Source organism: Chelonoidis abingdonii, chromosome 4 (assembly GCF_003597395.2).
Source record: "Chelonoidis abingdonii isolate Lonesome George chromosome 4, CheloAbing_2.0, whole genome shotgun sequence".
Taxonomy (NCBI): domain Eukaryota; kingdom Metazoa; phylum Chordata; order Testudines; family Testudinidae; genus Chelonoidis; species Chelonoidis abingdonii.
Window position 1 is genome coordinate 36,591,784 of NC_133772.1, and position 27,567 is coordinate 36,619,350.

Here is a 27,567-nt window from a genome sequence, read left to right on the forward strand (position 1 = left end):
AGACAGGATACTGGGCTAGATCAGGGGTCTCAAACAAGCGGCCCACCGTGTATGGCCTGCCAAGCTCCCTGCACGCCCCCTCCCACCCCCTCCAGAGTTATTTCCTATGGCCACCAAGCTCCCCTCCCCCCCAGCACACCACATCCCCACTCCTCTGCCTACCTTCACGTGCTTCCCACCTCCAAACAGCTGTTTGGTGGCGCTTAGAACTTTCCAGGAGCAAGGGGGGAAGAGCAGGAAGCCACTCACTCAGTGGAGGAGGTGGAGAAGAGGCGGGGCAGGCGTGGGGCCTCATGGAAGGGGTGGAGTGAGGGTGGGGTAGGGGGGAGGCTTTCGTATCTTTATATGAAAAGGTGTCAGTGATGCAGCCCTCAGGTCAATGTACTAGTCCTCATGTGGCCCTCATGGTGATTCGAGTTTGAGATCTCCGGGCTAGTGTCATTCGGTTGCACAATCCAAGGAGCAGCTTATATGCCAGAGGCTGTGCATTGGTCAACCATGCAAATTACCATTCTAGGCAAAAAACACACACGCACAAGAGAATGAATTCATGTTAGAAAAACAAATCTGATGTCTTTATAGAGAGCAATTATATCTTCCCTCAGTCTTCATTTGTTAGGCTAAAAAAGTCAAGCTCCTTAAGTATCCTCTCATAAGGTAGGTTTTCCATTTCTCTAATCATTCTAGTAGCCCTTCTCTGCACCTGTTCCAGTCTGAATTCATCTTTATTAACAGGAGACCAGAACTGTACACAGTATTTCAGATGAGATCTCATCAGTGTATTGTATAAATGACCATACCATTTTCTTATCTCTACTGGAAATACTTTGCGTGATGAGCCCTAGAATTCATTCACCTTTTTCACGGCCACATCATATTGGTGGCTCATAGTCATGTTGTGATCAACCTGTACACACAGGTCTTTCTCCTCCTCTGTCACTTCCAACTGACACGTCCCCACCTTCTAGCAAAAGCTGTTATTGTTAATCCCTAAGATCATGACCCTGCACGTAGCACTATTAAATTTCATCCTATATCTATTACTACAGTTTTCAAAGTTGCTCAAATCTTCTTGTAGGATATTCTGGTCCTCTTCTGTACTGGTAATACCTCCCAACTTTGTGACATCCACAAATTTTATTAGCGCACACTCACTTTTTGTGCCAAGGTCATTAATGAAAATGTTAATTAAGATCGGTCCCAAAACTGATCCTTGAGTAACTCCACTAATAACCTCCCTCCAGCTTCACAGTTCAACTTTCAGCATGATCTACTGTAGTTTCCCCTTTAACCAGTTCCTTACTCATCTTTCAATTCTCATATTAATCTCCCATCTTCTCCAATGGAGAACTACATCAAAAGCCTTACTAAAATCCACGTAAATTACATTTACTGTATTTCCTTTGTCTAGAAAATCAGTTATCTTCTCAAAGAGATCAGGATGGTCTAGCATGATCTATCTTTCGTAAATCTATGTTGTATTTTATCACAATTACACTTTACCATTATGTCCTTCACTACACTCTCTCTCAAAATTTGTTCTAAAACCTTGCATACACTTGGGGTCAAACAAATGGGCCTGTAGTTTTCTGGATGACTTCCCTCCTCCTTTCTTAAATAGCGGTAATATATTTGTCGTTCTTCAGTTCCCAAGCTTACAGATTCATTAACAATCCTTACTATTGGGCTTTCAATTTCATGTGCCAGTTCTTTTAATATTCTTGGATGGAGATTATCTGGGACCCCGATTTGGTCCCATTAAACTGTTCTGAGTTTTACTTCCACCTTAGATGTGATAATTTCTACTTCTATATTCTTATTCCCATCACCCACCCTGCCACTATCTCCAAGTTCCTCATTACCCTTAGAAAAAACTGAGGCAAAGTATATGTTTAGGGATTAGGACAGACCTGTATTATCTTTAATCTCCACCTCCATCATCAGTTCTTAGCAGTCCCACTTCTTTCCTCATTTTCTTTTTATTTACATGACTAAGGAAGCTTTTACTATTGGTTTTAATTTCCTTTGAAAGGTCCAGCTTTGCTTGGCTTTTGGCAGTTTTCACTTGTTGGCTACATTTTCTGACTTCCAAGAGGTAGCTTTCCTTGCTGCTTCATTCCTTGTAAACTTTCTAATTTTTCTTAATACTTGTTTGACATGCTTGTTCATCCAATTTGGTTTGCAACCCTTCCCTATGAATTTTTTTCCCTTGCTTGGGATGCTTCAGGCAGTTTTTGCAACTTTGACAAAGTAATTCCAGGCATCCTCCACACTGAGATCCTTGAGTTCTTCAACTGCAGAAAACGTGTCCTGTCTATCCTCTCTATCTGCAAGCCAAAGCCAATCAACCATGCCTCCTTAGAATCCTGCTTTTACCAATTCTCAAATGTTAAGCAAGGATTCTCTGTCTAAAATGATCACTTGTAGGAGTGCTCAGTGGCCTCTTTCCTGGATGTTTTTCCTTACAACTGGATATATACATTACTACACCTTATACAGAGGTCTCCAAGCTGGCCAAACATAAGCCTTTTCCACTGTATTTAACAGAGTGGGCTGAATGTATTGCATTATTTTTTAATAATGTTGCTTCTTGGAAAAATAATCACACGATAGTCTATCAGTTTCATGTGTTTTCACTATTAAGGAGTACCTGTCAAAAATAAACTGCATAATTATTTATATTTCAGTGAGGAAGATTTTCTCTTGCTTTCGGTCCCTCCCCACTTGCTGAACTGCTATGGTCTCTGCATGGACTTCTATGTAGCCAGTCACAAGAATGGATTTTCAAATATTATGGTACATTAGAAACAATCTCTTCTCTGTCTAACACGTTTAAGTTGTATCAAGTAAAATACACCTGGATACTACAGTCATGGGTGCTGTGAAATATGGCCCTTCAAGGCCTTCCATCTACCCTGTGACATACAAGTGTTCCGTTAGGCACTTTACATCTAGCACTTCAAACACAACTATTCCAACAATCCAGGCCAACTCAAAAATGGTTTTTATACTCAAGCATGTTCTCTGTTTGCAAGATTCTCAGGCACACACGCTGACTTTAAAAGCAATGAATTATGCTTACTAAATGTGTGTACTAGTAGGAAATTCCAGTTTCTTGCACGATGACACAGCACTGTGATGGTATTTGGTACCTGACTTTACCAGTTCAGAACACAGTTCTCAAAAACGAATATGCAGTTCCTTTTTTAAGGAAAAAATAAAGTGTCAAGCTCTGTCACAGATACGGTTTCATATCAATGGGACAACGGATCCCCTCCAAAATCCAAGTCTTAAACTTGCACAGAAAAGATAGCTCTTACCTTCGTTGTCTGGAAATACACAAGTTATGTTTACTTACTTCAATTTTGTCTGTCTTTGCATCTCCCCAGTAAAGTTTGTCTTCTTCAAGATCCAGTGCCAAGCCATTAGGCCAACCTAGAGAACTGTTCACTAGGACCCTCCTCTCTGAGCCATCCAGATAAGCACATTCGATCTTTGGATTTTCACCCCAGTCCGTCCAATACATGTAGCTGCAGGAAAAAAGCTTTAAATGCATATTGCGTATGATTACAGTATGCCTCTGCTATTAAGATTGGGGATTTGTTCCAGCTGGTGAGAAAACTCTTCCCTATTAGTCTCAGGAGTAGTAATCAGACTAATTAACTCCCCCCCAAAGTCAAATAGTGACACTGACCTAAGGTCTGAGCATTAAAAAAACAGGTTCCTCACAATGGGCAGTGGTACCCTTCTTAAGTACAGTCTATAAAACAAGGGGATAAAGGAAAGACTGACACAGTTCAACCAAACAGACTAGGCAAAGTTCTGTGATACAGAAGCTTGTGATGGCTGGTAGTTATGTAAGTGCACGTCAAAGGACAGGGAGAAAGACAATGATTTTGACAGGAGACAAGGAGCACTAGCACATATGCTCTTTGGCTAATATGGCCAACATCTAATAATCTGCTTTTTGTTACAATCTCAGAGAACTGAAGAAGCGGTTACAAGCTCTTAGAAAAATCCACCACAGGAGGAGACGGATAAAAAACAAAAAACTCACCCCATCACAGGATTTAGCACTATCGCTCTAGGTTCATCTAGATTTTCCGATATAAGGATCTTTCTGGATGTCCCATTCAATCGGGTTACTTCAATGCGATCTGTTCCTGTGTCAGTCCAGTACAGGTTCCTTGCCACCCAGTCTACTGCTATGCCATCAGGATGATTAATTTCCGTGGTCACTAGGGTCTGTGCTCCAGAACCATCAAGGTAAGCCCGACGAATAGCCCGGACATCATCGTCAGTCCAGTATATGTAGCCCTCAACAGGATCATAGTCTATTGCAATCGCGTGCCTGATATTGTCTATCTGCAGAATAATGTCAGTGAAGTCTGGCATGTCCAAGGAGATTCTTCGCAAATCTGTCCTTCTAGCGAGCAGCAAGACTTCCTCGGCACCTGGGAAAAAGCATTAACACTAATTTTGCAACTACAGAGTGCTCCTTCACCTGTCATAAGCATATTTAAACCATAATGTAGCAGTTTGATAACAGAGAACAATTGCCACACAGAAAAAAAGGAGTACTGGCATTAAAACAATGTGAGGTGTACCTCACTTCAGGGGTGCCCAAATATTGCCCAGGTAAGGAGCCACACATTAGCAACTTGCCAGTACCCCTGAGAACTACATCTAATTTGCCTCAGGCTTAAGAAAAAGATACAACTCCACATTTCACAGGCTATAGTTCCATTGAGCATCACATGCTGCACTTGAGAACTCAGTGGGACATGGTTTAGGGACCCAGGCTATATGGGTGGATAAAGCTAGGAGTGGTGTTGCACTGAGGTTGCTACTACCATCCCCTCCAAACCAAGCTGCACTTTTGAACCGATGCTCCATGGAGCCATCCTTGGAAGTCTGCCTCTTACATCAAATCTTATTTTCCTAAGTGTAACAGACTGACAATTTCCAGAATTAACTTTATTGAATTAGCAGCAAAGAGTCCTGTGGCACCTTATAGACTAACAGATGTTTTGGAGCATGAGCTTTCGTGAATTAGGTTAATACCTTTGGGGTCCACTGTATTAAAAATACAATGATGTATGTGAAATATATGAAATTGTATGCATTTCCATGGGAAGGATAAACAGGAGAAGAGAAGGGGGTGATTAGGCCAATTCACTCAGGTTGTAGCATCTTCAGAGAAACCACCCCCTTGGAAAGGTATGCATATACTAGTTTTTGGATAAATAGTCTGTTTTTAAACTGGTTCACGACCTTCTTCCTGGTCCAACAAATGGACAAGACCCCTGGTTCACAGAGCGTGCTAATCCTCAGGGTAGAGCTGAATGGACTGGGCCTGCCAGAATCCATTTTAGGGTCCAAGCTTAAGTCAAGGTGGGTAAGCAGGGTTCGTGCCTTATTTCTTTGCAGTGTAGACCCAGCTCCATTGGAATCATGCTCTGGGAATCTGCCAAAAGTATCTCACAGTTCCACAGGGCAACTTTCTTTGTCCTCTGGAGAGTCAAGTTTTCTCACATTGCAACATGAATAAAGGGCTAGAGCAGTCACATTTTGGTAAGATGCTAGGAAGTCTGGGATATGGGTGGTTGGATTCAGGCCCACATAATGGAGTGTAGACACTGGAGCCCTGGGTTGGGACCCAGGGTTCAACAATTCCTAATGGGATTCCAAAGGAGTGTAGACATTCAAGCCCCAGGTTAACAAACTCGAGGTGTGTTACTAACCCTGGGCTTACATTGCAGTGTAGACATACTGTAAGGGGAAATACGGGTGCATTTGCCCTGAACTGTGAGACTAAGCACCAAAATAAATATGAATTTGGGTTTTTCAGACCAGCAAAATGAAATGGATATCACCCAGAAATCACTTTATTCATTATCAGGGAAGGAAAAAGCACAAGGGGTGGAAATTTTATCTATAAAACCAGGTTAATAATGAAAGAGTATTATTTCCTTTGCTAAAACACAATGAAAAAAATCAGGAATATGTCTAGACATTTTATCATATTACACAAAATTCCCAACTAAGTCAGCCTTGTCCTATAGCTGAATGAGTGCATTACACACAGTTTTCACACATTACATACTACACAGGAAATGATAGAAGGAACGTTAAGTCTTGGGATTTCCTAATAAAAGTACAGTACATTAATGCTTTTCTTTGCTTCAGACAGCCAAATGGGAGAGCAAGTCACAACTACTGCAAGTACATCCGACTTGCCTGAAGATGATATGAATCTGACTTTTTAGGCTGCAGGACTGTGTGCGCGCAGGGGCATGCACAAATTTTTATTGCTGGTGAAGAAGGAGCCAAAACAGCCACCCTGGAGACTGAATTTCTCCATTTGTCCGCAGAATGGGTTGGGAATGTATAGGAGCAGGGCAAAGCTCCCCAAGTGGCCCCAACAAATTGTCTTGATCCAGAGGGACAACTTCGAGGTGAGAGAATGTCTAGTTCCTTCTAAATAACCAGTTCACTGTTTAGTTTTCTGCTGCAGGTGACAATTGTTGATATGGTTTTCACGTCTTGACACCTGCCAAACTGAAACTGGCCTGCAACCATCAATTCCATTTCCTACAGGCCACTGAAAGACCAATAGATAGTAACTGTCAATCATTACCAGCCGGGGTTGTACTTAAAGTGGTAATCCTAGAACATGCAATCATTCAAAGGGTATCTGTCACACGCCAAATCAAATGCACAGCTAACTCAGAGGTCTAGCTGCACTGTCCCTTGCTTTTGAGTTTGGTCATCACAATTTGGTACCTGAATGCCCTAGCGAAGAAGGCATAAAAGCACTGAGGAGAAAATGCACTCAAGGCTGGGGGTGAAGAAAGTGATTTTGGTGGCAGGGGAAGGAAGGATATAGGGAATATCTCCTATGACCTCTAAACAACCGTCAGAGTTTTGCTGAGGCTCTGAAGGGAGGCCTGGGTTGAAAGAAGGCTTTAATGATTGTGAGCACAATGAAGTGGGGGGAATAATAAGCTCAACTGTGGAGAGCTTCTCCTTCCCACCCCACGACAGACAGACATTTGCCATCAGATTTCCTGAAGACTGATTTTGTTGGCTCCAAAGGCACCAAAGCAGGATACAAATATTTCATTGTAACACATGGTAGAATCCTAGCTTCCCAAGTTTTAAGCTTGTGGTAGCTTATTAGGATACATTAAAAGGGGTCACTTTTTGGCCAGAGCAGGGGAAGAGCAGCCCTAGGTGACGTGTCACCTTCAGAAACCACTTTTTTTTCCTGCACATGGCAAGGAGAAACAGGGTTTTTAAGTTTTCCTTCTCCAAAGAAACAATACGTTCTTGTGATGATTAAAAGGGACTGCTGGCGCTGGACACAGTATTCGTTCTTAAATACTTTACCACTCTCCTGGAAAGAGACACCCTTAGCTAAAATAAACACTGAAATATCCTAAATGTTATTTGATATTCTAAATCATGCTTAAAATGGTGGACCACTTGAAACATCAGCAGAGAAAATAAATGAGCAAACTCGTACAAATACAGACCAGCAGCGGATGGAAGTCAAAACTAACTGGTCAAATTAACTGTCTATACGTCCTGTACAACTGTTCCTCTTAGCTGATATTATATATAAAGACAAGTTACCTTATAAACATTAACCCCGTATGAGGCCAATGAACATTCATAAAAGGTGCAGTTGTCAAGTATTTCATGGCAATCTTTATATTCAAATATGCAAAGGCATCCAGATTTTAAGTGTTGTTTTAAAAAGAAAAGCTTCTATTTTGATTATGGCATCACAAAAAAAAGTCCAAAGTTAGTGATTTTGTTCTCCAATGTCTCAAGGATTACCCAACACAAACCAGTCTCGGAGCTATGCTGACATCTCTGATGTTGGATTAGAAAATAGGTCAACAAACAGTCTTGTTAATTTGAGAAATATGAAAGATTGCCAGTTAAACAGAAACGGTAAAACATCAGAAGTGTAAAAGAGCCTTATTTACAATGGCAATGGAGAGCAATACTTAAGTGCTTCAAGGTTTCTTTTCAAGCCTATATTTTTACATTTCCTGTAACATTTTTGGTTTTATTTTGGTTTTATTATTTGTATTACAATAGCACCTACAGGTCCTAACTGAGATCAGGCCCCCACTGTGCTAGGTGCTGTACAAATAGGGGGTAAAAGAGAGTCCTCTGCCTCAAAGAGCTTACAAACTAAATGGACGAGACAAAGGTGGGAGGGGAAAGAGAAACACACAAAGATGAAACAATTTTCCCAAGATATCTCAGTCTGACAATGGCAAAGTAGACTATAGAACTCAGGTCTCCCAAGTCCCATATAAAAATTCCAAAACATTTTTCCCCCTCCTGTTTCCCTTACTATCCACATTCCCTACAGGTGCTATTTTCAAAATGGAGCCCCTAATCAGTGAGAAATTAAAAACAAGACAGGGAACGGCCCTAAGGCCCACTGTAAAGAAAGTTTGCACCCTGACGGCCAACAAATAAAAGGGTATTAGCACAAAGACAACATCTGTGACACTGGGCAGCAAGCTGTAATAGTGGAGAGCAGCGTGCATGCTTCAATAGCAGAGGCATATAGCTTTGTTTATGTTAGGGTCTAAATCAAGGCACATTTAATTACTTGTTACGAAGCATTGATCTGAAATTTTGACTTGTGGGGAATCAAAGGTAAATACTACATTAAATGTAAGTTAAGTAAAAATCAGGTTTAAGAACTCAACAGTTAGCCTTACAAAATACTAGAATAAATCTGTTTGATTATAATACTGAAATATTACATTTTTATTAAAGAAATTCTCAACTCCATTGCTTCAAAAACCAGTAGAGGTTTTTGCCTCGAACATCAGCTGCTCTGTCACACAAAGCCCTTACGAATTCACATCAGAGTCTCTCCATTCCACTTTTAATTACATTAATATGTCCATAATCACTCTGATCTGCTTAAAAAATATTGAAGCATATTTAATGGAAAGCAGAAGGGCACTGAATATGCATTTGATAATTGATCACGTAGTAGAGAGGGATATTATATGCATTTCTAAGATACCCAGAGACTGCAATATTGGACATCATTGTACACAGATATAAACAGACTAGTCTACTCTGATAGTGTAGCCTCTTCACATAACTGATTGCATTTTCACCTTAGTTCTCTTCTGTTTTTGTCTCTCCATAGTGAACTGGATCAAGGTTGAATGGGCTTGACACAGGAATTTCTGGGAGAAGTTCTCTGGCCAGCATTATGCAGGAGGTCAGGCTAGGGCCAGGTCTACCCAACAGACCTAAAATCCACCTCCTTGAGTGACACAGTTAAACCAACCTAACTCCACATGTAGACAGAATTATGTTGACAGGAGAATTTCTCCTGCAGACATAGCTACTTCCTCTTGGGGAGGTGGATTAACTATGCTGATAGGAGAAGCTCTCCTGTCAGCATGGTAGCATCTTCACTAAAGTGTTACTGGTGAAGCTGTGTCACTTTAGCGCTGTACATGAAAACAACCACTAGGTTAGCACAATGGTCTCCTTCTGGCCTTAAAATCTATATACAACACCGAAGCAGTCTTCAGCTGCCCAAGGCAGTGAGGACTCAGTTATTCTCCCAGTCCCAGTTACAGGTTCTTGCCCAGTCTATCCTTTCTCTCTCACACACATACAGATGCAGTAATGACTGCATTAACTCTGACTGGATGGGACAGTATTCGGACAGTCACTGCACCTTCGTCCCCACCAACTGCATGGCAACTCCAACATGGTCCCATGCTTCCAAGAAAGAAAAGGGTCCCTTTCACACTCAACTGTCTGGGGTGTACTATTTATTAAACTCTCAAGACGCTCCACACCAGTTCTCCCACAGGTGGTATTCAGAGAAGGCACATGAGAAAATAAGAACTTGGACATTAGAACTATACAGTCATGAACATAAGAATGGCCCTACTGGGTCAGACCAAAGATCCATTTAGCCCAGTATCCTGTCTTCTGACAGTCACCAGTGCCAGGTGCCCCAGAGGGAATGAACAGAACAGGTAATCATCAACTTATCCATCCCGTCGCTCATTCCCAGCTTCTGGCAAACAGACGCTAGGAACATCATTCTTGTCCAGCCTGACTAATAGTCATTGATGGACCTATCCTCCATGAATTTATCTAGCTCTTTTTTGAATCCTGTTATAGTCTTGGTCTTCACAACATCCTCTGGCAAGGAGTTCCACAGGTTGACTGGGCATTATGTGAAAAAAAATACTTCCTTTTATTTGTTTTAAAAGTGCTGCCTAATAATTTCATTTGTTGACCCCTACTTCTTGTGTTATGAGAAGTAGTAAACAATACTTCCTTATCTATTTTCTCTATGCCAGTCATGATTTTATAGACCTCAATCATATCTCTCATTAGTCGTCTCTTTTCTAAGCTGAAAAGTCACAGTCTTATTAATCTCTTCTAATATGGAAGTTGTTCCATACCCATAATCATTTTTGTTGCCTTTTCTGAACTTTTTCAAATTCCACTGTATCTTTTTTGAGATTGGGCAACCATATCGGCACACAGTATTCAAGATGTGGGTGTACCATGGATTTATATAGAAGCAACATATTTTCTGTCCTATTATCTATCCATTTCTTAATTATTCCCAGCATTCTGTTCACTTTTTTGACAGCTGCTGCACACTGAGTGGATGTTTTCAGAGAACTATCGACCATGACTCCAAGATCTCTTTCTTGAGTGGTAACAGCTAATTTAGACCCCATCATTTTATATGTATAGTTGGGGTTATGCTTTCCAACGTACACTACTTTGCATTTATCAGCATTAAATTTCATCTGCCATTTTGTTGACCGGTCATCCAGTTTCGAGAGATCCTTTTGTAGCTCTTCACAGTATGTCTAGGTCTTAACTATCTTTAGTAATTTTGTATAATCTGCAAATTTTGCCACCTCACTGTTTACCCCTTTTTCCAGATCATTTATGAATATGTTGAATATTTACCTCTCTCCATTCTGAAAACTGACTATTTATTCCTACCCTTTGTTTCCTGTCTTTTAACCAGTTACCAGTCTATGAGAGCACCTTCCCTCTTAACCCATGGCAGCTTACTTTGCATAAGAGCCTTTACTGAGAGATCTTACCAAAGGCTTCCTGAAAATTTAAATACACTCTATTCACTGGATCCCCTTGGTACACATGCTTGTTGACCCCCTCAAATAATTCTAGTAGATTGGTGAGGCATGATTTCCCTTTACTAAAACCATGTTGACTCTTCCTCAACAAATTATGTTCATCTATATGTCTGACAATATTATTCTTTATTACAGTTTCAACCAGTTTGCCCAGTACTGAAGTCAGGCTTACAGGCCTGTAATTGCCAGGATCACCTCTGGAGCACTTCTAAAAAATTGGTGTCATATTAGCTATCCTCCAGTCATTTGTTACAGAAGCTGATTTAAATGATAGGTTACAGACTACAGTTACTAGTTCTACAATTTCATATTTGAGTTCCTTCAGAACTCTTGGGTGAATACCATCTGGTCCTGGTGACTTATTGCTGTTTAATTTATCAGTTTGTTCCAACATCTCCTCTAATGATACAGATCTGAGGAACTGTCCCAGATTAGGTTATCTAAAAAGAATGGCTCAGGTTTGGGAATCTGCCTCACATCCTTAGCCGTGAAGATCGATGCAAAGAATTCATTTAGTTTCTCCACAATGGTCTTAATCGTCCTTGAGTGCTCCTTTAGCATCTTGACCATCCAGTGGCCCCACAGGCTGTTTAGCAGGCTTCCTGCTTCTGATGTATGTAAAAAAAAAAAAATAAAAAATTGCTATTACTTTTTGAGTCTTTGGCTAGTTGTTCTTCAAATTCTTTTTTGGACTTCCTAATTATATTTTTACACTTCATTTGCCAGAGTTTATGCTCCTTTCTATTTTCCTCATTAGGATTTTATTTCCATTTGTTAAAGAATGCCTTTTTGCCTCTCACTACTTCTTCTACTTTGCTGTTTAGCCAGGGTGGCTCTTTTTTTTTAATTTGGAGTTTACATTTAAGTTGAGCCTCTATTATGGTGTCTTTAAAAAGTTTCCATGCAACTTGCAGAGATTTCGCTTTTGGCACTGTACCCTTTAATTTCTGTTTAACTAACCTCATTTTTGTGTAGTTCCTATTTCCTTTAGCACTGGACTATTTTCTCTGTTGACACAAAGAAACCCCCATGATCTGATGCAGTACAGTCAAAGCACAACAGTGGCTAATGCTAGTACATGCTAGAATTCTGATGCACTTTAATTTTCTCAGCCTTAGGGTAATGAGAACTAGGTGGCATTACTGAAGTGAACTGCTAAGCCTATATATGTTGGCTGTTTGACAATCCATGCTGCTGTGCTACATCTGTTCTTAATGAAGATACATTGCTCTGTAACCATTCTCTTGACAGCCCTGTATCTAGGTCCTTAGACAACAAGGACATGTGGATGAAGGCAGTGCAGCATGTGCCACTAAAGTTTCTCAATAAGTTATCTACACTGACTGAAAGCTGGTAAAGAATAATCGTTCTTGGCCAGGCATTCACTACTAAGATAGTTACAAAATCTGTGCATACACTGAACATCCTCTGTGAAAAGCTCAGTAATTGCTATTATGCATGTATTTTGTTTTAATAATAATTTCTGCTAGAAAGAACAGGCGGGAGAGAGGCGTAGCCTAGTGCTTGAAGCACAGGATTAGGAGTAGCAGACTAATCTTAGTCCTGACCCTGGTTACCTCTGTGACCTGGGACAAATTACATCATCTCTTTTCCTCACAAGTCTTATCTGTAAAATGAGAGCCTATCCCTTTTACAGAGGCACTTTCAATATTAATGTCTGAAGACTGCTTTGAAAATACAAAACACTAAATAAATTTTATAGTATAACACCTCTACTGCAGAATGTGTATTACTAGGCATTCTAGAACCTGTCTACACTACTAGAAACAGTCTAAATACATTCAAATGTTACGGCATTTAATCAAATGAATCTTTAAAACCACCATCAAATTAATCATTTTCATAACCATACAAGAAAGAAATCCTTAATAGGATTACCAGCCACTGTAACATGAATGTGTTCAGCATCACACAAACAAAACTTTCACATACAAAATGCAAACTACTCAAATATAAGGCTGAAATACAGGCTTAAAGTCGAACACAGCAAGTGAAACCAAAAGATCTCTATCAACCAGAACCCACAGGGAAAAAAGGAAGGAATGTATGCATAGCACCACACACATTTGGTATAAACATTTTACAATGCAAAATCATGTAGGATAACTTTTTTACATTAGAAAAACTGGGATCCCTTTGAAATTTCCACTTCGAAGGAATTTGTAATGCCCTAAGTTCAAATTTCTGTTTTATTTTTCCAACTGGTATAACTTTAAGCTGTTTATTATTCTTGAGTCTTTCTCCAGAAACTTCTGTGCAACTTTTGAGTAAATCTAACAGCCATACAAGCCCATGAATTTTACTAGTTTGCATAAAGAAACAAATGCTAACTAAACTGGAATTAAAAAACCCGACACACAGCTCTGGTCATTTGTTCTCGTTCCCCAAACACTATATTCTCTCTTTGTAGTTAACAAGAAGCCATGTAGAAACAGACCAGAGGGATCTTTTTTGTTTTGTGGATGGAGTTCTACTTCCCCCACTCCTTTAATCCATTAATTTTAAAATTTAACACCCATCCTAGGTATAGTGTTTGCTTGGGTTTTTTTGTTTTGTGCTTCTGTTATTATTAAAAATTCATGCTTCAATGCTGAAAATGGCAGCTGCATTCTATCTACAAAATTAATTCCAATCAGAGCCGACAGCAGCGAAGTAGCCTATCTCATCAGCTCAACAAGAGCCTTTTTTATTCTCCCCTTGGCCCACTTCACATTTGACAAGTGACAAGACATCTATAATACAGTAACAAATGCTCCAATTTATTCACCCAACCTAAACAAATGTAGACTGCAGCGGTTGCTTTTGCTAATCCATGCCAGAAAACTCCATGCTATTCCTTTCCCATTTGTCTGTCTGCTACTCAGGATAGAACAATGCTGCATTGTGGGTCTCTCTTCCCCTAAAATATTCTTCTTCCTTCTCCTCTAATCTAGTCACTAGGAACTTATTTTACAAACACGACTTTGCTGGCAAAAAAGAGAACTTGTAAACAGGAAAAACCTTAGTTCTGCATTGACACACAAGAAAGTGACATTTTAAAAATAGTTCACTACAAATACTTAGGTTGTCAGCAAATCTTTTACTAGCCATCCAAGTACAGACATTCCGTCACCCCAGATAAACCAACCAGACTTCAAGAAACCACACACAGATGAGCAAAGGATCTTATTAGTTCCAGTAACACAATGAATTACCTGGCAAAGTTTCAAAGCATGATGCAGGAGAGAACAAATTTTTGTTATTCTGTGTAGATCATGGGAAATGTAAAAAAAAAGTTGCCATGCTATTTAATAATCTTGCTTATATTCAAAACAATGACAACATTCAGCACAGTGAAGTTCAGCATTAGCTGCTCTTAACAGCCCAACTGCAGAGAGAAGTAAGACAGGGATGATGATAGGAGGTTTTATTTTGGTGTTGTGATCTATGTGCAGGGCCCCAGTATTGTTGCTCTTAGACTTTTCCACCTAATTGAAAAATGTTTAAGAAACTGAAACAAGCTGTGCTCATAGCTGGGGTCCACATAAAAGGATTTTTTTTTTTTTTTAAACGTACGAGAAAGTCTGCCATGGTGTTTACCAGCAGCTCTACATATCCCTGTAGAGAAGATTTGATTTATCTTCAATCTCTGGGTGAACAGAACACTGATTCACTAAATGAAGGTGGCTGATTTGGGATGGGGACACTCACTGCAGGAGAACTTCCTCTTAGCCAACTGGTGGAGCAATAAGAGCACGGAAGACAAGAGATATACTTGCCTGGTTTATCTGACTGATGAGAGCTGCGGGGGAAAAGTATTGCACAAAAATTAACAAAAAGTGAGTCCTAAGTGCCCTCATTTGGACTAGACATGGCTAAATCACAGGCTCTGGGAAAATTAACACTTATGACAAGAGAAGGACATACAGAGCACAAACATGGCTCATTATCTGCTCCGTTTGCATGTTACACATGAATAACCTTGTCCACTGTTACATTTACTACTTCATTAACAAACATCTAGGGTAGCTATTTTCCCTGAACATGCAAATTTCATTTCAGAAACAGTTATGGCACATACTCACTAGAAAAACAAACAAGGTATCCAACAAACATTACATCTGATGAAGTTACCAACATGGAATGACTTACTCAGATGACAGAAAGCTGCTTCCCTCATACCAAGGGAAAGCTATTACACTTCAGGAGGCAGGATTACTCTATTGTTATGATCTTTAAAATCATTTAATACAATAAATAGGATACAACTTTTCTTCCATTTTTAGTAATGGACGGAGGCAAAAACCAGAAGACTGCTCCATCATTAACTGGAGGTCTTGAGAATATTCATTAAAAAACTCATACAAACTAGCAATAATATACCAATCAATGTAGTATCATTGGTAGAAACCAGACATAGTGATTAGCACAATTTTCATGGCCACAACCATTAACACGTAATTAATCATAACCAAGAGCAATAATACTTTGCACTTCTACACCATCTTTCATCGAAAGATCTCACAGCACTTAACAAGTAAATTTCAACGCCCTCTGAGTTTGGCTGGTCAATATTACCTCCACTTTAAAGATGTGGAAACTGACTCCAAGAGATTAAGTGAGATACGTGAGGTGACACATCTGGGTAAATAACTCAAGAGTCCCATCTACAAGTTTTCACTAGCCAGGAAATAATATCCCTTCTTCAAGAATCTTAATGCCAGTCCTAAACAAATCACAGCAAGAAATCTCCAAAGAAACTTGGGCACCAGAAATGGGGTATGCTTCTTGTCAAGGACACAGCAAAATCTAAAGATCACCTTCAAGTTCTGCACAGAGATGAAATTTCCCCGTTCTATTGGCTCAGAATAAGTAAATAGTGTATTAAAATTGGCCTGACCATCTCCTATCACTAACCAACTGGTGATCAACAGAAGTTTGGTAGTCAAACCCATCAGCATGTAAATCGATAATAGTACTGTATTAAAGGAAAAAGTCTTTGAGGGGAGGAGGACAAAAATAGTCACAGAGAAGATATGTAGAGGATACATTCTTAATTCCCTCAGATCAGAACACCCAGGCACCGGGGGCAGATTTACTGTCTTACTGGAATGGATTTACTGGAACCGAGTACTCCTGAGTGCTAATCCCAGCTGTTACTGACTCACTGTGTGGCCTTGGACAAGTCACAATTTCTCTGCACCTTAATTTCCTTCTGTATAAAATGGGAAGAATACTTCCGTACCTCATATGAGCCCTTTCTGGTTAATATTTATACAGTCCTTTGAAGATAAATTTTAAAGTGTTATCATTATTACATTCCAAGTATTACGTGTCCACAGAAAATTCACTTTGGAGCAAACACCAACCATTAAAAATGTCAATCCAAGAGGGAAACGTTATAGAGAAAGTTATAAACAACTGTAAATTAGGGGTAAAAAATAAAAGCAGTGTCTCAATCTTTCTGTAGCTACTTTGACACTGTTAAATAAATTTGCCACAAAGAAAGAAACAGGCTTAGGTCTTGTACACAAAGGCCATACTGGAAAACTACAGGATCATTTCATATTCTATTTGCATAAAGTCATCAAAATTGGAGACAAAAAGGACCTGTTAGGTCACCTAGACTATCCCTCTGTGGGTATTTTCCCTACAGTACATTTTCTACTGACTTTGTTCTCTCAAATTTTAAGTTTACTTTTAAAAGCAGCTGTTTCTGAAAGTGTTTTTTCAATGTAGTACACTCTCCAGCACTGAAGATTAGCTCTCATAAAACTAAAATGATCTGCAATTTGCAGTACTTTAGTACCTATCAACAAAAAGCAGACTTTAAAAAACAAAAACACCATTTCCTAGTCTGCGAAAAAGAGGTGGCAAGACTAAACATGAAAGGTAATTTACAAGTGAATGAACAGAAAAAAGAAAAACCTCATTCATTAAATGCTGATGAAACGAGGTAAAGGCAGAAGAGAATCAAACTTATAGTACATTGCAGCACTCTCGGGATGCCCCAAGATGGAGGATCTATGATGTTCCCATTGTTCTGACCTTGATACATAAGCTAAAGTGCTAGCATCATAAAATTAAAGAGAACATTCTCATTCCTGGTATAAGTAAGAGACATTATTTAGGAGCTATGGGACATGTGATTTATTATGCTTCATGAAAGGCTGGTTATTCTACAGGTCTCTGGAAATTAGATTAGCATGCAGTTTTCCTTGAGCAAGCTCCTACCATTTGCTCCACTGGGTTTTATCTTTAAAATTGCTTCTGCCTTGTCAGAAAAGTAATTCTATTGACTACATTACAGCAGTTTGAGCTGTATTAACTAGTTCTGAACATGCAAACATCATTCTAAACCCACAGTTATCATACTAAACTGTTAAGAATCAGAATACAATGGAGTTCAAACTCTGGCATGAACATCTCCCCATCAGCAAGGTGCCCCAGAATACCCAGATGAGAGGGTAAACCTCAGTCTCAGTCCCAGGCTGATGAAAATCATGCATGTCAGATTATGAGAATAGTACGTGAGAACAGCGAGAGTGGGTATAAACAGGTATTCACTACATGAATTCCTCCTGTGGAGAGTATATGAAACTGCATCAGCATCACTCTCGGAAAAAGTCCCCTGCTCAGAATAACTAAGGAACTGAATGTCAGAAATTCATTGGGTACGCAAAGGATGGCCCTTGCAACAGAGGGAGGGAAGAGGTGTCTTGCTCTCATCAAGAGCAGGCATAGGAAAGGAAAACACTATGATGAATTACCCAAAGGGCTAATAGAAATAAACACAGATTGCTGTTTCCCAAACCGGATTTAATGAGCCATACATGCAGATCCAGGCGACAGTACAACCCTTAAAATGAATGGAACTTCCTGTGCTACACCTGATCAATAGGGAGAGGCAAGTGTCTAGACATGGGTTTAGTGGTCAGGAAAAGAGTGGGTACTCTGGGAAGAGTATGGGGAGAGAGGGTTGAGACTGGGTAACAGGAGAATTACTACTACATCAGCATTACTAGCACCTTCAAGAAAATAAAAAAATAGCTACAAATAAATACAGGCCAAAACCAACTATGGACTTTCTCCCAGCATGTAAGAAGCTGCTGGAAGGCTCCTGGCAGTTGTTTATGGTCCATAAATACTAGAAACAATGCCAGCACTGGACTGTCAGATACTTCAGAGCTGATTTACAGTCATTGTCCCAAATGACTTCGCAAATCCTTCCCTTTCACAAAGGGTACTTACTGTTCATTTGTAAATGAGCAGCTGATGTACTTAAAAGTGTTGACTGGCCCGTGGATGGAACTAAGCTATATGCATTTCTGCTTACTATTCAGAGAGAGATCTGTATTAGCAAGCTGGAACTTTTCAATAACTGCGACAGAAGTTTAATTGCATGGGGAAATGTCTTTAAAAGGTTTTTTGTTTGTTTTCCATGGACTATTCCAGGTTAGTTGTCCAGTTATTTAACTACATGGCTTACTAATACTAAGCCCCAAAACTCTGTGTGCATGTATTATATAAAATATACATTGACATACATACAAGGGAGACACTGAGATTTTAAACAACAAAACTACACTGGAAGTTGCAGATAAAAAGAGTTAAGCGAAGAGGCATGAGGCACCAGGCTCGGCAGAGATATTTGTAGGGGACGACTGAGTAATGGTGACCAGCCCTCCTCAGTTGCTCAAATGGCAGGGTCAGGATAGGAAAAAGGAAAGCAAACTCATTTACCCAAAAAGCAGCTGTCCTCCTCTCTAATCTGACAGATACCTGCTACAAAGAGCAATTCTTTTAGTTTGAGGCACCATTGCCCTCCCCCTCCATCCTGCAAAGAAACTTGTATCTCATTTGTGACTCCCTCTCAAAGATCAACTCCCTCCAACCCCACACTAATAAAGCTGCCCTTGATTTGAGAAAATGAGGACTCCTTCCCACACTCAGACACAAAGAGCTGCTCTTTGCATCAGTACAAGACTGCATGCCCCTGGCAACTCAAAGGAAGACTGCCTCCAATCTGAGACATTGGGGGTGGAGGGTGGGGAGAGATTCTCTAATGTGACTAGTGATTTTGGGCATCCAGTTTGAAACACCTTACAGAAGCTTCATTTTCAGAAAGTGCTGAGCACCCAATTCTGAAAATTGGACAATTTTGAAGTGCCTCAGGTTGGGCACCCAAAATCTCTACTCACTTTTGAAAATCTTGACCAAAGGCTATAATGTACAATAATGAAAACCTCTCTCTCTATGCTACTTACATGGCCCCCATGCTTGAGCATCTTGTGACTTTTAATATATTAGTCTTCACAACACTTCTGTGAGGTAGGAAAGTGCTATTATCCCCATTTCACAGATGGGGAACTGAAATACAGAGACAGAGAATGTGTCTACATTACAAAAAAACAAACAAAAAGAAATCCAGCCAACCCTGGATCACCGAATCTCAGAGCCCGAGTCAGTTGACTTGGGCTCACAGGTCTTGGCTGCAGGGCTCAAAATAGCAGTGTAGGTATTCTCATGTGGGCTCAGAGACCCTTCCCCCCCATCAAGTTTCATGCCTGGGATCTAGCCCGAGCAGGAGCATCTACACTGCTATTTTTAGCCCTGCAGCCTGAGCCCCACCAGCACAAGTCAATTGACCCACGCTCTGAGAGTCAGAGCCATACATTTTTTCTTTGCAGTATAGACATACCCTCAGTGGCTTGCCCAAGGTCACACAGGCAGTTTGTGGTGGAGCAGGGAATTCAACCCGGTTTCCCCAACTCCCAGACTAGCACTCAAACCACTGGACCATCTTATCAAAAGCATAAATACACTCAGACAAGTATGAATTAAAGCTGGATACGGGCAGTGCAGGCTATAGGGAGCTAGCTGAATTAGTAGACATCCAATGAAAGTTTATCCTTGTTTTTAAATAACGTATTCCAGTATGATCCACACAAAAATACATTTGGGAGATCTGCACTCAATAGCAGGACTTTTATCCACTGCATTACTAGGGAACCAGCTTTCTTGTTGGCAGTATGTAAAACGCTACTTTGGTTCATAAGACACTCATACAGCACATACTCCATTTTTCATTGGGGCTGATGGGAGAAACGACAGCTCCCAGGTATGCATTGAACAGGCTACATCCCACTTAATTCACAAACCTAAATCAGATTAGGCATATTCAAACCAGACATGTACAGCATTCCTTATCAAGGAGCTAGGCACTGACCTTAAAGTTATAACCTCCATAATGTATAAACATCTTAGTATATTTTACACCTTCTTTATCATCGGAGTTTATTACATCATCGGCTTAGTATTATAGATTGATGTGCATGGGATATATTGGAAAAGACCAGCAGCTGTTGCAGGGAAAACATCCTGAACAATCCTCACCTTCTTAATTATACAAGTCCACTTTAGAGGTCGTATGAAAAAGGTCTCAAAAATTCCCATATATACTGGTCTACAGTTAAAACTTAGGTTGGCCTAACTACATCACTCAGGGCTGAAAAATGTCATGCCCTGAGCACCATAGTTTGGTTGACCTAACCCCTAGTGCAGACACGGCTAAATCAACAAAAGGATTCTTCAGTTAACCTAACCACCACTTTTCAGAGAGGTGAATTACCTACATTGATAGAAAAACCTCTTCCACTGTAGCTGTTCCACTGTAGTGCACACACTTAAGCATTTTTACACTCCTCTGGTAATGTAAAATGTCCGTAAAGTGGCTGTACATTAAAATGAGTGTAAACGTAATTTACACCCACTTTACAATGAAAATGGGGTCTTAGGCTTGTCAACATGGCAGATTTTTTCAGTTATATTAGCATAATTTTATTAGGATATAATTATAGTTATACCAATATAACTATAGTTATACCACTATAACATCCCATATGGACACCTACTTTCAAATAAGTGTGTCTTTTCAGCCTAGCTTAAAGCACTTCAAAAGCATAAGCTAAACTGGAAAAAAGGCCCTCTCATTCCCCAATAAGAGTGTCCTCATCAGGGAGTTATACAAGTACACTGCTACCTCAATATAATGCCACCCAATATAACACAATTTTGGATAAAACACGGTAAAGCAGTGCTCCGGGGAGTGGGGGGGCAGGGGAGGAGGCTGCACACTCCGGTGGATCAAAGCAAGTTCAATGTAATGCGATTTCACCTATAACGCAGTAAGATTTTTTGGCTCCCAAGGACAGCATTATATCGAGGTAGAGGTGTATAATAAATAATGCTTAAATTCATACCCTACCTTATACTGGTATAACTGCCTCATGTTGATGGAGCTCAGCGTAACTGAGAATTCAAGCCTCAGTCTCTCACCTTAGCCTTATTCTTGATTGTGAAGTTAGCTAGAATGACTGGCAGCCATGAGGCCTTCACATAAATATCTGCACTATACAAACATTCATAGCACGACACTTAAGCGTTTACTGTGCTCTCAGTACATGATTTTCAAACATTCATAACTAATTTATAAACCAATGACTTCCCCCAAGCACAGTAAAGCAGACTCTCCCTCATTCGAGGTTACATACAGGGCCAAGCGTGGAATTTTACGAACAAGCCACTTGTGAGTAATCCAAGGACAGCAAAAAGTATCCAAAAAACTCTTGGGCAAAAATCCTGGCTTCTCTGACCCGGAGGGTCTTGCCATTGACTTCAGTCGGGTTAGGACATCACCTTCAAGTTAAAAATGATCATCTTCATGTGCAAGTAGGTTCCTCCAACCCCCCAAAATGTTGGAAATATTTTATTCAACTTTACCCAGAAAAACTCACCTCTAAGCTAAGACTAAATATGAAAAGTTTAAACTCAAAAGGGTTTTTTGGTTGTTTTTAAGTTATAAGCTCCTAAAATTAGAGACTTAGAATGGGTGGACTATCTCAGCAATAACCACAGCATCATTATTTATCTATCTTTGAGTTTTATACAGCTATAGACAAGTCCCTAGAGGACTACATGAAGTCTCTGGCACTTCTCCCACACCTGAGCTAAGATTCACATAGAGTCTTTTGGCGTGCAAACTCTGAGCCAGAAACGGTCTTTATTCTTGTCAAGCACATTGTCTATGTTCAATAATAAAGTAAAGCTATCCATAGCAGGCTTTTGCTGTTCACCTTTCTCGGTTCAGTAGCTTTTCCTTACAGTTATTTTACGGGGCACTTATTTTCTTCTTGTTCGTGCTGTTGTAATTCCTTGTCTTTGGTTACTACAAAAGAGTTTTTGCAGCCTTCTGCATTCTCTGAAGATAGTCTCAGTCTTATTTAAATTTGTATTGTAGCAGCGGCCAGAGGCTTCAATCGTGTTGGACCCCAATGTTCTAGGCACTGTACACAGTCAAATGACAGACCCTGCAGCCCAAAGAGCTTATGAAATAAAAGGCAGAACAAAGAAGTGGGTGCATAATGGGAGATAAAGGGGTGTTTTAGCACATACGAGATGTGTGAATGATTTTTAGCCAGTCAGTCAGAGTAACCAAAAGTATCTCCTCTGAGAGATCATTATGTAATCAAGCCCCCGGCTCCTGAGAGCTTCACCCGGGCAATGTCAGGCATGTTGTCCCAAAGGAGCACAGCTGTCTTGGAAAGTCATGAATGAAGACATAGTTTTTGATTAAATTGGGTCCCAAGCTGATGAGGGCCTTAAATATAAAGACTAGGGCCTGGATTTAGCACTAAAAGCCAGTGGCTGGTGAAGTGTGCTGATGTGATGTGTCCTTAGCTTTTTCTCCCGCCAAGGACTCACTTTAGTTCTATTTTATATAACACACTGCTACATTTGTTAAGGCTCTGCTTGAGATAACAGGCATGGAGGCTATGTTAAATTAGACGTAATATAACAGTAGAAAATGGTTACAAAGTTGAACCTGCCTACAGCTGCTAGGACAAAACCAAACCTATAGGGCCTTCAACAATACGGCCAGTCTCACCCTGCCTTGAGCAACCGATCTGCTTCTGCCTTCAGTCACCATAAACAGGGTAAGAATTCTGAAGGCTTTCATGCAAAGAAGGAGAATAAATAGTATACACTGGACATCCTACAGTTTGTTTAGGTCAAAGCTTAGAATGCCCAGATAAATACACAGAATTCTTCCTTTGGGGAAATTTTGCACAATACTAAATGAAATACTACAATGCCACATTTAACCAGGTATTGACGTTTACCTGGCGATGACTCTGGATTAGCTGGCATAACAAAAACTCAGAAAGAACTTATTATAAAAACAGTATTCATGACAAAACAGGCTCTAGAAATGCAAAAAATCTCCTAGTCATAGATGGATAGATAAAAAGGAGTGGCAACACAATTGCCTAATATGAGAGTGCCAGATATGTACATCCTGTAGGATAACAAAAAAAACTCATCTTTGAAGAAACCTGAAACTCCCCCCTCCTGAAATATCTAGACACGAGAAGAAAGGAATGAATCTTATGTTTACATTCATTTAATAAAACAGATCAAAAAACTAATGATATATGTAACAGTTAAGCTGAGCAACGATTGTAATAAAGTTATATGGTTAATACGAATTTTCACAGAAATACTTTAACAAAATAATTTGCTACAGTATTGTTAAACAAAATACAATGTATCAACTTATTGAAAGTGAAAATAATATTTTAAACTCGTGTTGTAATGTCAAGAAGCTATTTTGACTCTGAGCTAGTTCTCACCTAGTTTTGCTCCACTGAAGTCAATACAGCCATGTTAAGTTATGCCAGCTGAGGATCTGGACTGTTTTCTAGTTACTACCCCTTTAATTTACAAGTTAGTTACAGCCAGAATACAGACTGAGTTAAACAAGCACATTGGGTAGCAGCTCATCAAAAGGCTGTTCACTCTGTACTTGATCTATTTTGTTATTATAGCTTTGGATTTTTTATTCAATAAAAATAATTTTAGTTACCATATAAGCGAATTGTAGCTTCAGTTATCAGAAGATTTAAGAAATTATCTTGCAATGAGAATGGGATCCTTCGAAATAGCAAAGCAAGTCTGTGAAAGAAAAGGGCCACTTTGGGGAAGAACAGAAATGAAGACGTTAAAATGACCATTTATGAGGAAAACGGGCTATTCTCACTTTTATGGAAAAGATGAAAATTCTAAAGTTTACGTAAAAAGCCAGCAGCAATATTTGTATGCCAACAACACTAAAGACTGCAAAAAAGAAAAGATGCATTTTCCAGAACTGAGAGAGATATAGGCAGCTGAACACTGTTTATAAAAAGGAACCCAGTCTTGGAAGGAGATAGGGATATGGCTGTGGCATTTGAGCGTGGGATCCTACTGGGACCAGGGTTTAATCACAATTAGCCGACAATGCTGAACACACTATGCCACGATCTACTCTCTTCACAATCACATTTTAACGTCATTAAACCGAGTCATGTGAACAAGCCACAAAAGAAATGTTCAACATTCTGCCTACGTTACATGGAGGAAGGAAGGACCACACTGCAAGGAAGGATGGCAACAGGAGTAATTATGATAAGACAACAGCAAACTGGAGTACCAGAGTGGTAGTAAAAGTGGACATGCAACTCTTGCTTGTCATGCACCACAGCAGAGAAAGCAATTCAGGAGAAGGAAGCCTGCAAGGATAAGGAGAAAGAATCCATTCTAAAAAATGCCTCACTGTATTCAGATGCCTTGTGATTTATACCACTTCTCAGAACTGTTTGCAATACAGGCCAAGAGGGACAAATGGCTCCCCCTATCAGAGACACAACATAAGCCAAGAACGTATCTGCTTGGCTTTTTCCTAACATTTTAAACTACTTTTAAAATCAACAAAACAACCCAGTAAGAGTTTCACCCAGGACCCTCTGAGGAGTGAGGGAGAAGAGAGGAGAGTTTCTTGAAAGGAAGCCTCAGAGATCAATTTGTGACTCAGAGATTAAAACACTTGTTTCTAAAGAAGGAGATTATAAGTTTGACATTTTAAATACAAGCATTAAATTCAGCACTGCTATGATTCAACATAGCACTGAAAGGATCAGGCTGCAAACAGAAAATTACCCAACATTTCTAACTTCAAAACTGAGACATGTTTGCCTTTCCAACTTCAAAACTGCTCATGTTTAACTTTCCAACAGCCTGTTTGCCATTCTTGGATTGCAGTGGTAATTGATCCAAACTGTGCTTTGCTCTGAAGAGAGGTGTAGAATATGTATGTTTATAAAATGTCTCTTAAGAAAAGGGAAAGGAGAACTTGCTTCTCAGGGCTTTAATCATTCATGTCAGACAGTAACTTAAATAAGGACTTGAAGAGTTAATAAGGTAGACCTAAGACAGGCATGCAGTTTGAGCTATTGTATGAGTGAAAGGCTAATTAGATGCAATTACACATGCATTTTGAATCTTTACATCGAGACTGGATCTTTTTCTAAAAGGTATGGTATAGCTCAAGCAGACGTTATAGGCTTGATGCAGAAATTATTGGGTGTAATCCTGTGGCCTGTGTTATGCAAAAGGTCCAGTTAGATGACAATGATGGTCCCTTCTGCTCAGAAAATTCATGTAATTAAGGTGAGAATTCCATACTTAACTTGTCTGAAAATTTAACCCAATTCTTCAGTCTTGTGATGTAAAGACATTTACAAAAAACCCTACTCTACCCATCCTGCACCAAATCTAAAAAAAGCTGCTTATATTAATACAATAAAAGAATTGTGTTGGCTACTGAGGATAAAATATTTCTCTATAGTAAGTTACTGTGCTTAAATAATTAGTGTATCTTTTTAGTCAAGTTAGCCTCTTTGAACTTTTATTACAGCATTTGCTTCTAATAGAATCCACATTCCATAAACTTTTCAAATCCCAGATATAGTCACGGTTGGCATTCCACTCCAAATCCTTTTTTCAGTTGTTCATAACTTGGTTAAAATTGTTCCTTTCGGGCATCAAACTGCTCAAGCCTGGAAACCAGATTTCAAATACTTTTCAAGCATTGCACACTGTGCTTTTACAATTCCGCTTTGGTGGCCTGGGGTGATGCGGAGGGGGCAAGGGGGAAATCATATCCTTGCAAAAGTTTCAGATGACTGGGGCTTTGTTTTAACTGTTACATGTGGCTTTTTTCCCTTTTAAAAACATAAAAACAAAACCTGTTCTTGTATTGCAGACTCTTCTACACAGCAGTTCTCTGGGTGCTAGGAAGCACTTGTCATGCTGTCAATGAATAAAGAAAACACCATACACAAACAAAGCAAAACAGACTTTTATTCTCTTATGTTTGGAATGAGGCAACACCGAAGCAGCAAACAACACTTTAAGAAACTACACCGGGGTAGGCAACCTATGGCATGCACGCCAAATGCGGCACGCAAGCTGATTTTCAGTGGCACTCACACTGCCCATGTCCTGGCCACTGGTCCAGGGGGCTCTGCATTTTAATTTAATTTTAAATGAAGCTTCTTAACCATTTTAAAAACTTTATTTACTTTACATACAACAATAGTTTAGTTATATATGATAGACATTGAAAGAGATCTTCTAAAACCATTAAAATGTATTACTGGCATGTGAAACATTAAATCAGAGTGAATAAAATGAAGACTCGGCACAGCACTTCTGAAAGGTTGCCGACCTCTGAACTACACTTTCCTGGACAGCTTATTGTGCTCAGTGTCAGAGTTCCAAACTCTCCCCATATTTTATATTTATTATTATTAATAAATGGCATCCATCACAGGGTTGGAATCTTTTTACGATTTTTTTTATTTGTCAAATAATGTAACTGTATAGAGCTGGAAATATAAGTGGAAAACCAGGCTACAAGTACAACATAATACAGAAAAGAAAAACAAGAGAATAATAAACATTTCACCTATGGACTCAGCAGAATAGCAACAGTTATAGATGCACCATAGTATTAATCAAAAAGTTATCAGAGTTCACTGAATACATGTCATATCTTGTGGCTCTCTATTTTGTTTGTTGAGTTTACAGTAAGGCTAGTGGATATTAACCAGCATCAGAAAACAATTGCACTACTGTGTGCATTGGCAAGATATGCTAAAAGCCCCCAATTCTATGATAGCAGCAAGTCTTTCAGTCCAGGACTGAGGTTCATTGGCTGAACCGTGCATGCAAGAAGCTAGCACTAAGCACTATTTCTCGGCTCCAGCTAGTAATGTTACTCTCTCATTTTTATAAATATTAAATTCACTTTTTAAAAGTCAAACTTCCTGAATAATAAAATCAAGATTTTCCAACAAATGGTGTGACTTATATTTTACTGAAACACAGCCACTGTTGTACTATTAGCCCCCACCTATTGCCTCTTAAGTAAACCTCATGTGTGGCATCTCACATCTAACTTTGGAATTTCATCATGCGATTGATCTCTCTCTAG

The 27,567-nt window shown here is 39.6% G+C and overlaps 1 protein-coding gene and 1 long non-coding RNA gene across 4 annotated transcripts in view; one reads left to right on the forward strand and one right to left on the reverse strand.

The window, feature by feature from the left end:
* LRP5 (LDL receptor related protein 5) overlaps positions 1–27,567 on the reverse strand; it is a 262,260-nt gene that overhangs the window by 121,708 nt on the left and 112,985 nt on the right. For both annotated transcript variants that reach the window (XM_032801562.2, XM_032801560.2), the window contains exons 6-7: positions 4,058–4,454; positions 3,359–3,530 (exon numbers count right to left, since the gene is read on the reverse strand). In XM_032801562.2, coding sequence (XP_032657453.1) covers positions 3,359–3,530; positions 4,058–4,454 — 569 coding nt within the window. The remainder of the gene's footprint in view (positions 1–3,358; positions 3,531–4,057; positions 4,455–27,567) is intronic.
* Positions 4,182–26,904, forward strand: LOC116837283 (uncharacterized). Of its 2 annotated transcripts, none has more exons than XR_004376661.2 (3): positions 4,182–4,266; positions 6,190–6,458; positions 26,335–26,904. It is a non-coding gene; the product is annotated as an uncharacterized LOC116837283 (long non-coding RNA). The 2 variants fall into 2 exon arrangements; XR_004376662.2 differs by lacking the exon at positions 4,182–4,266 and adding an exon at positions 4,481–4,638.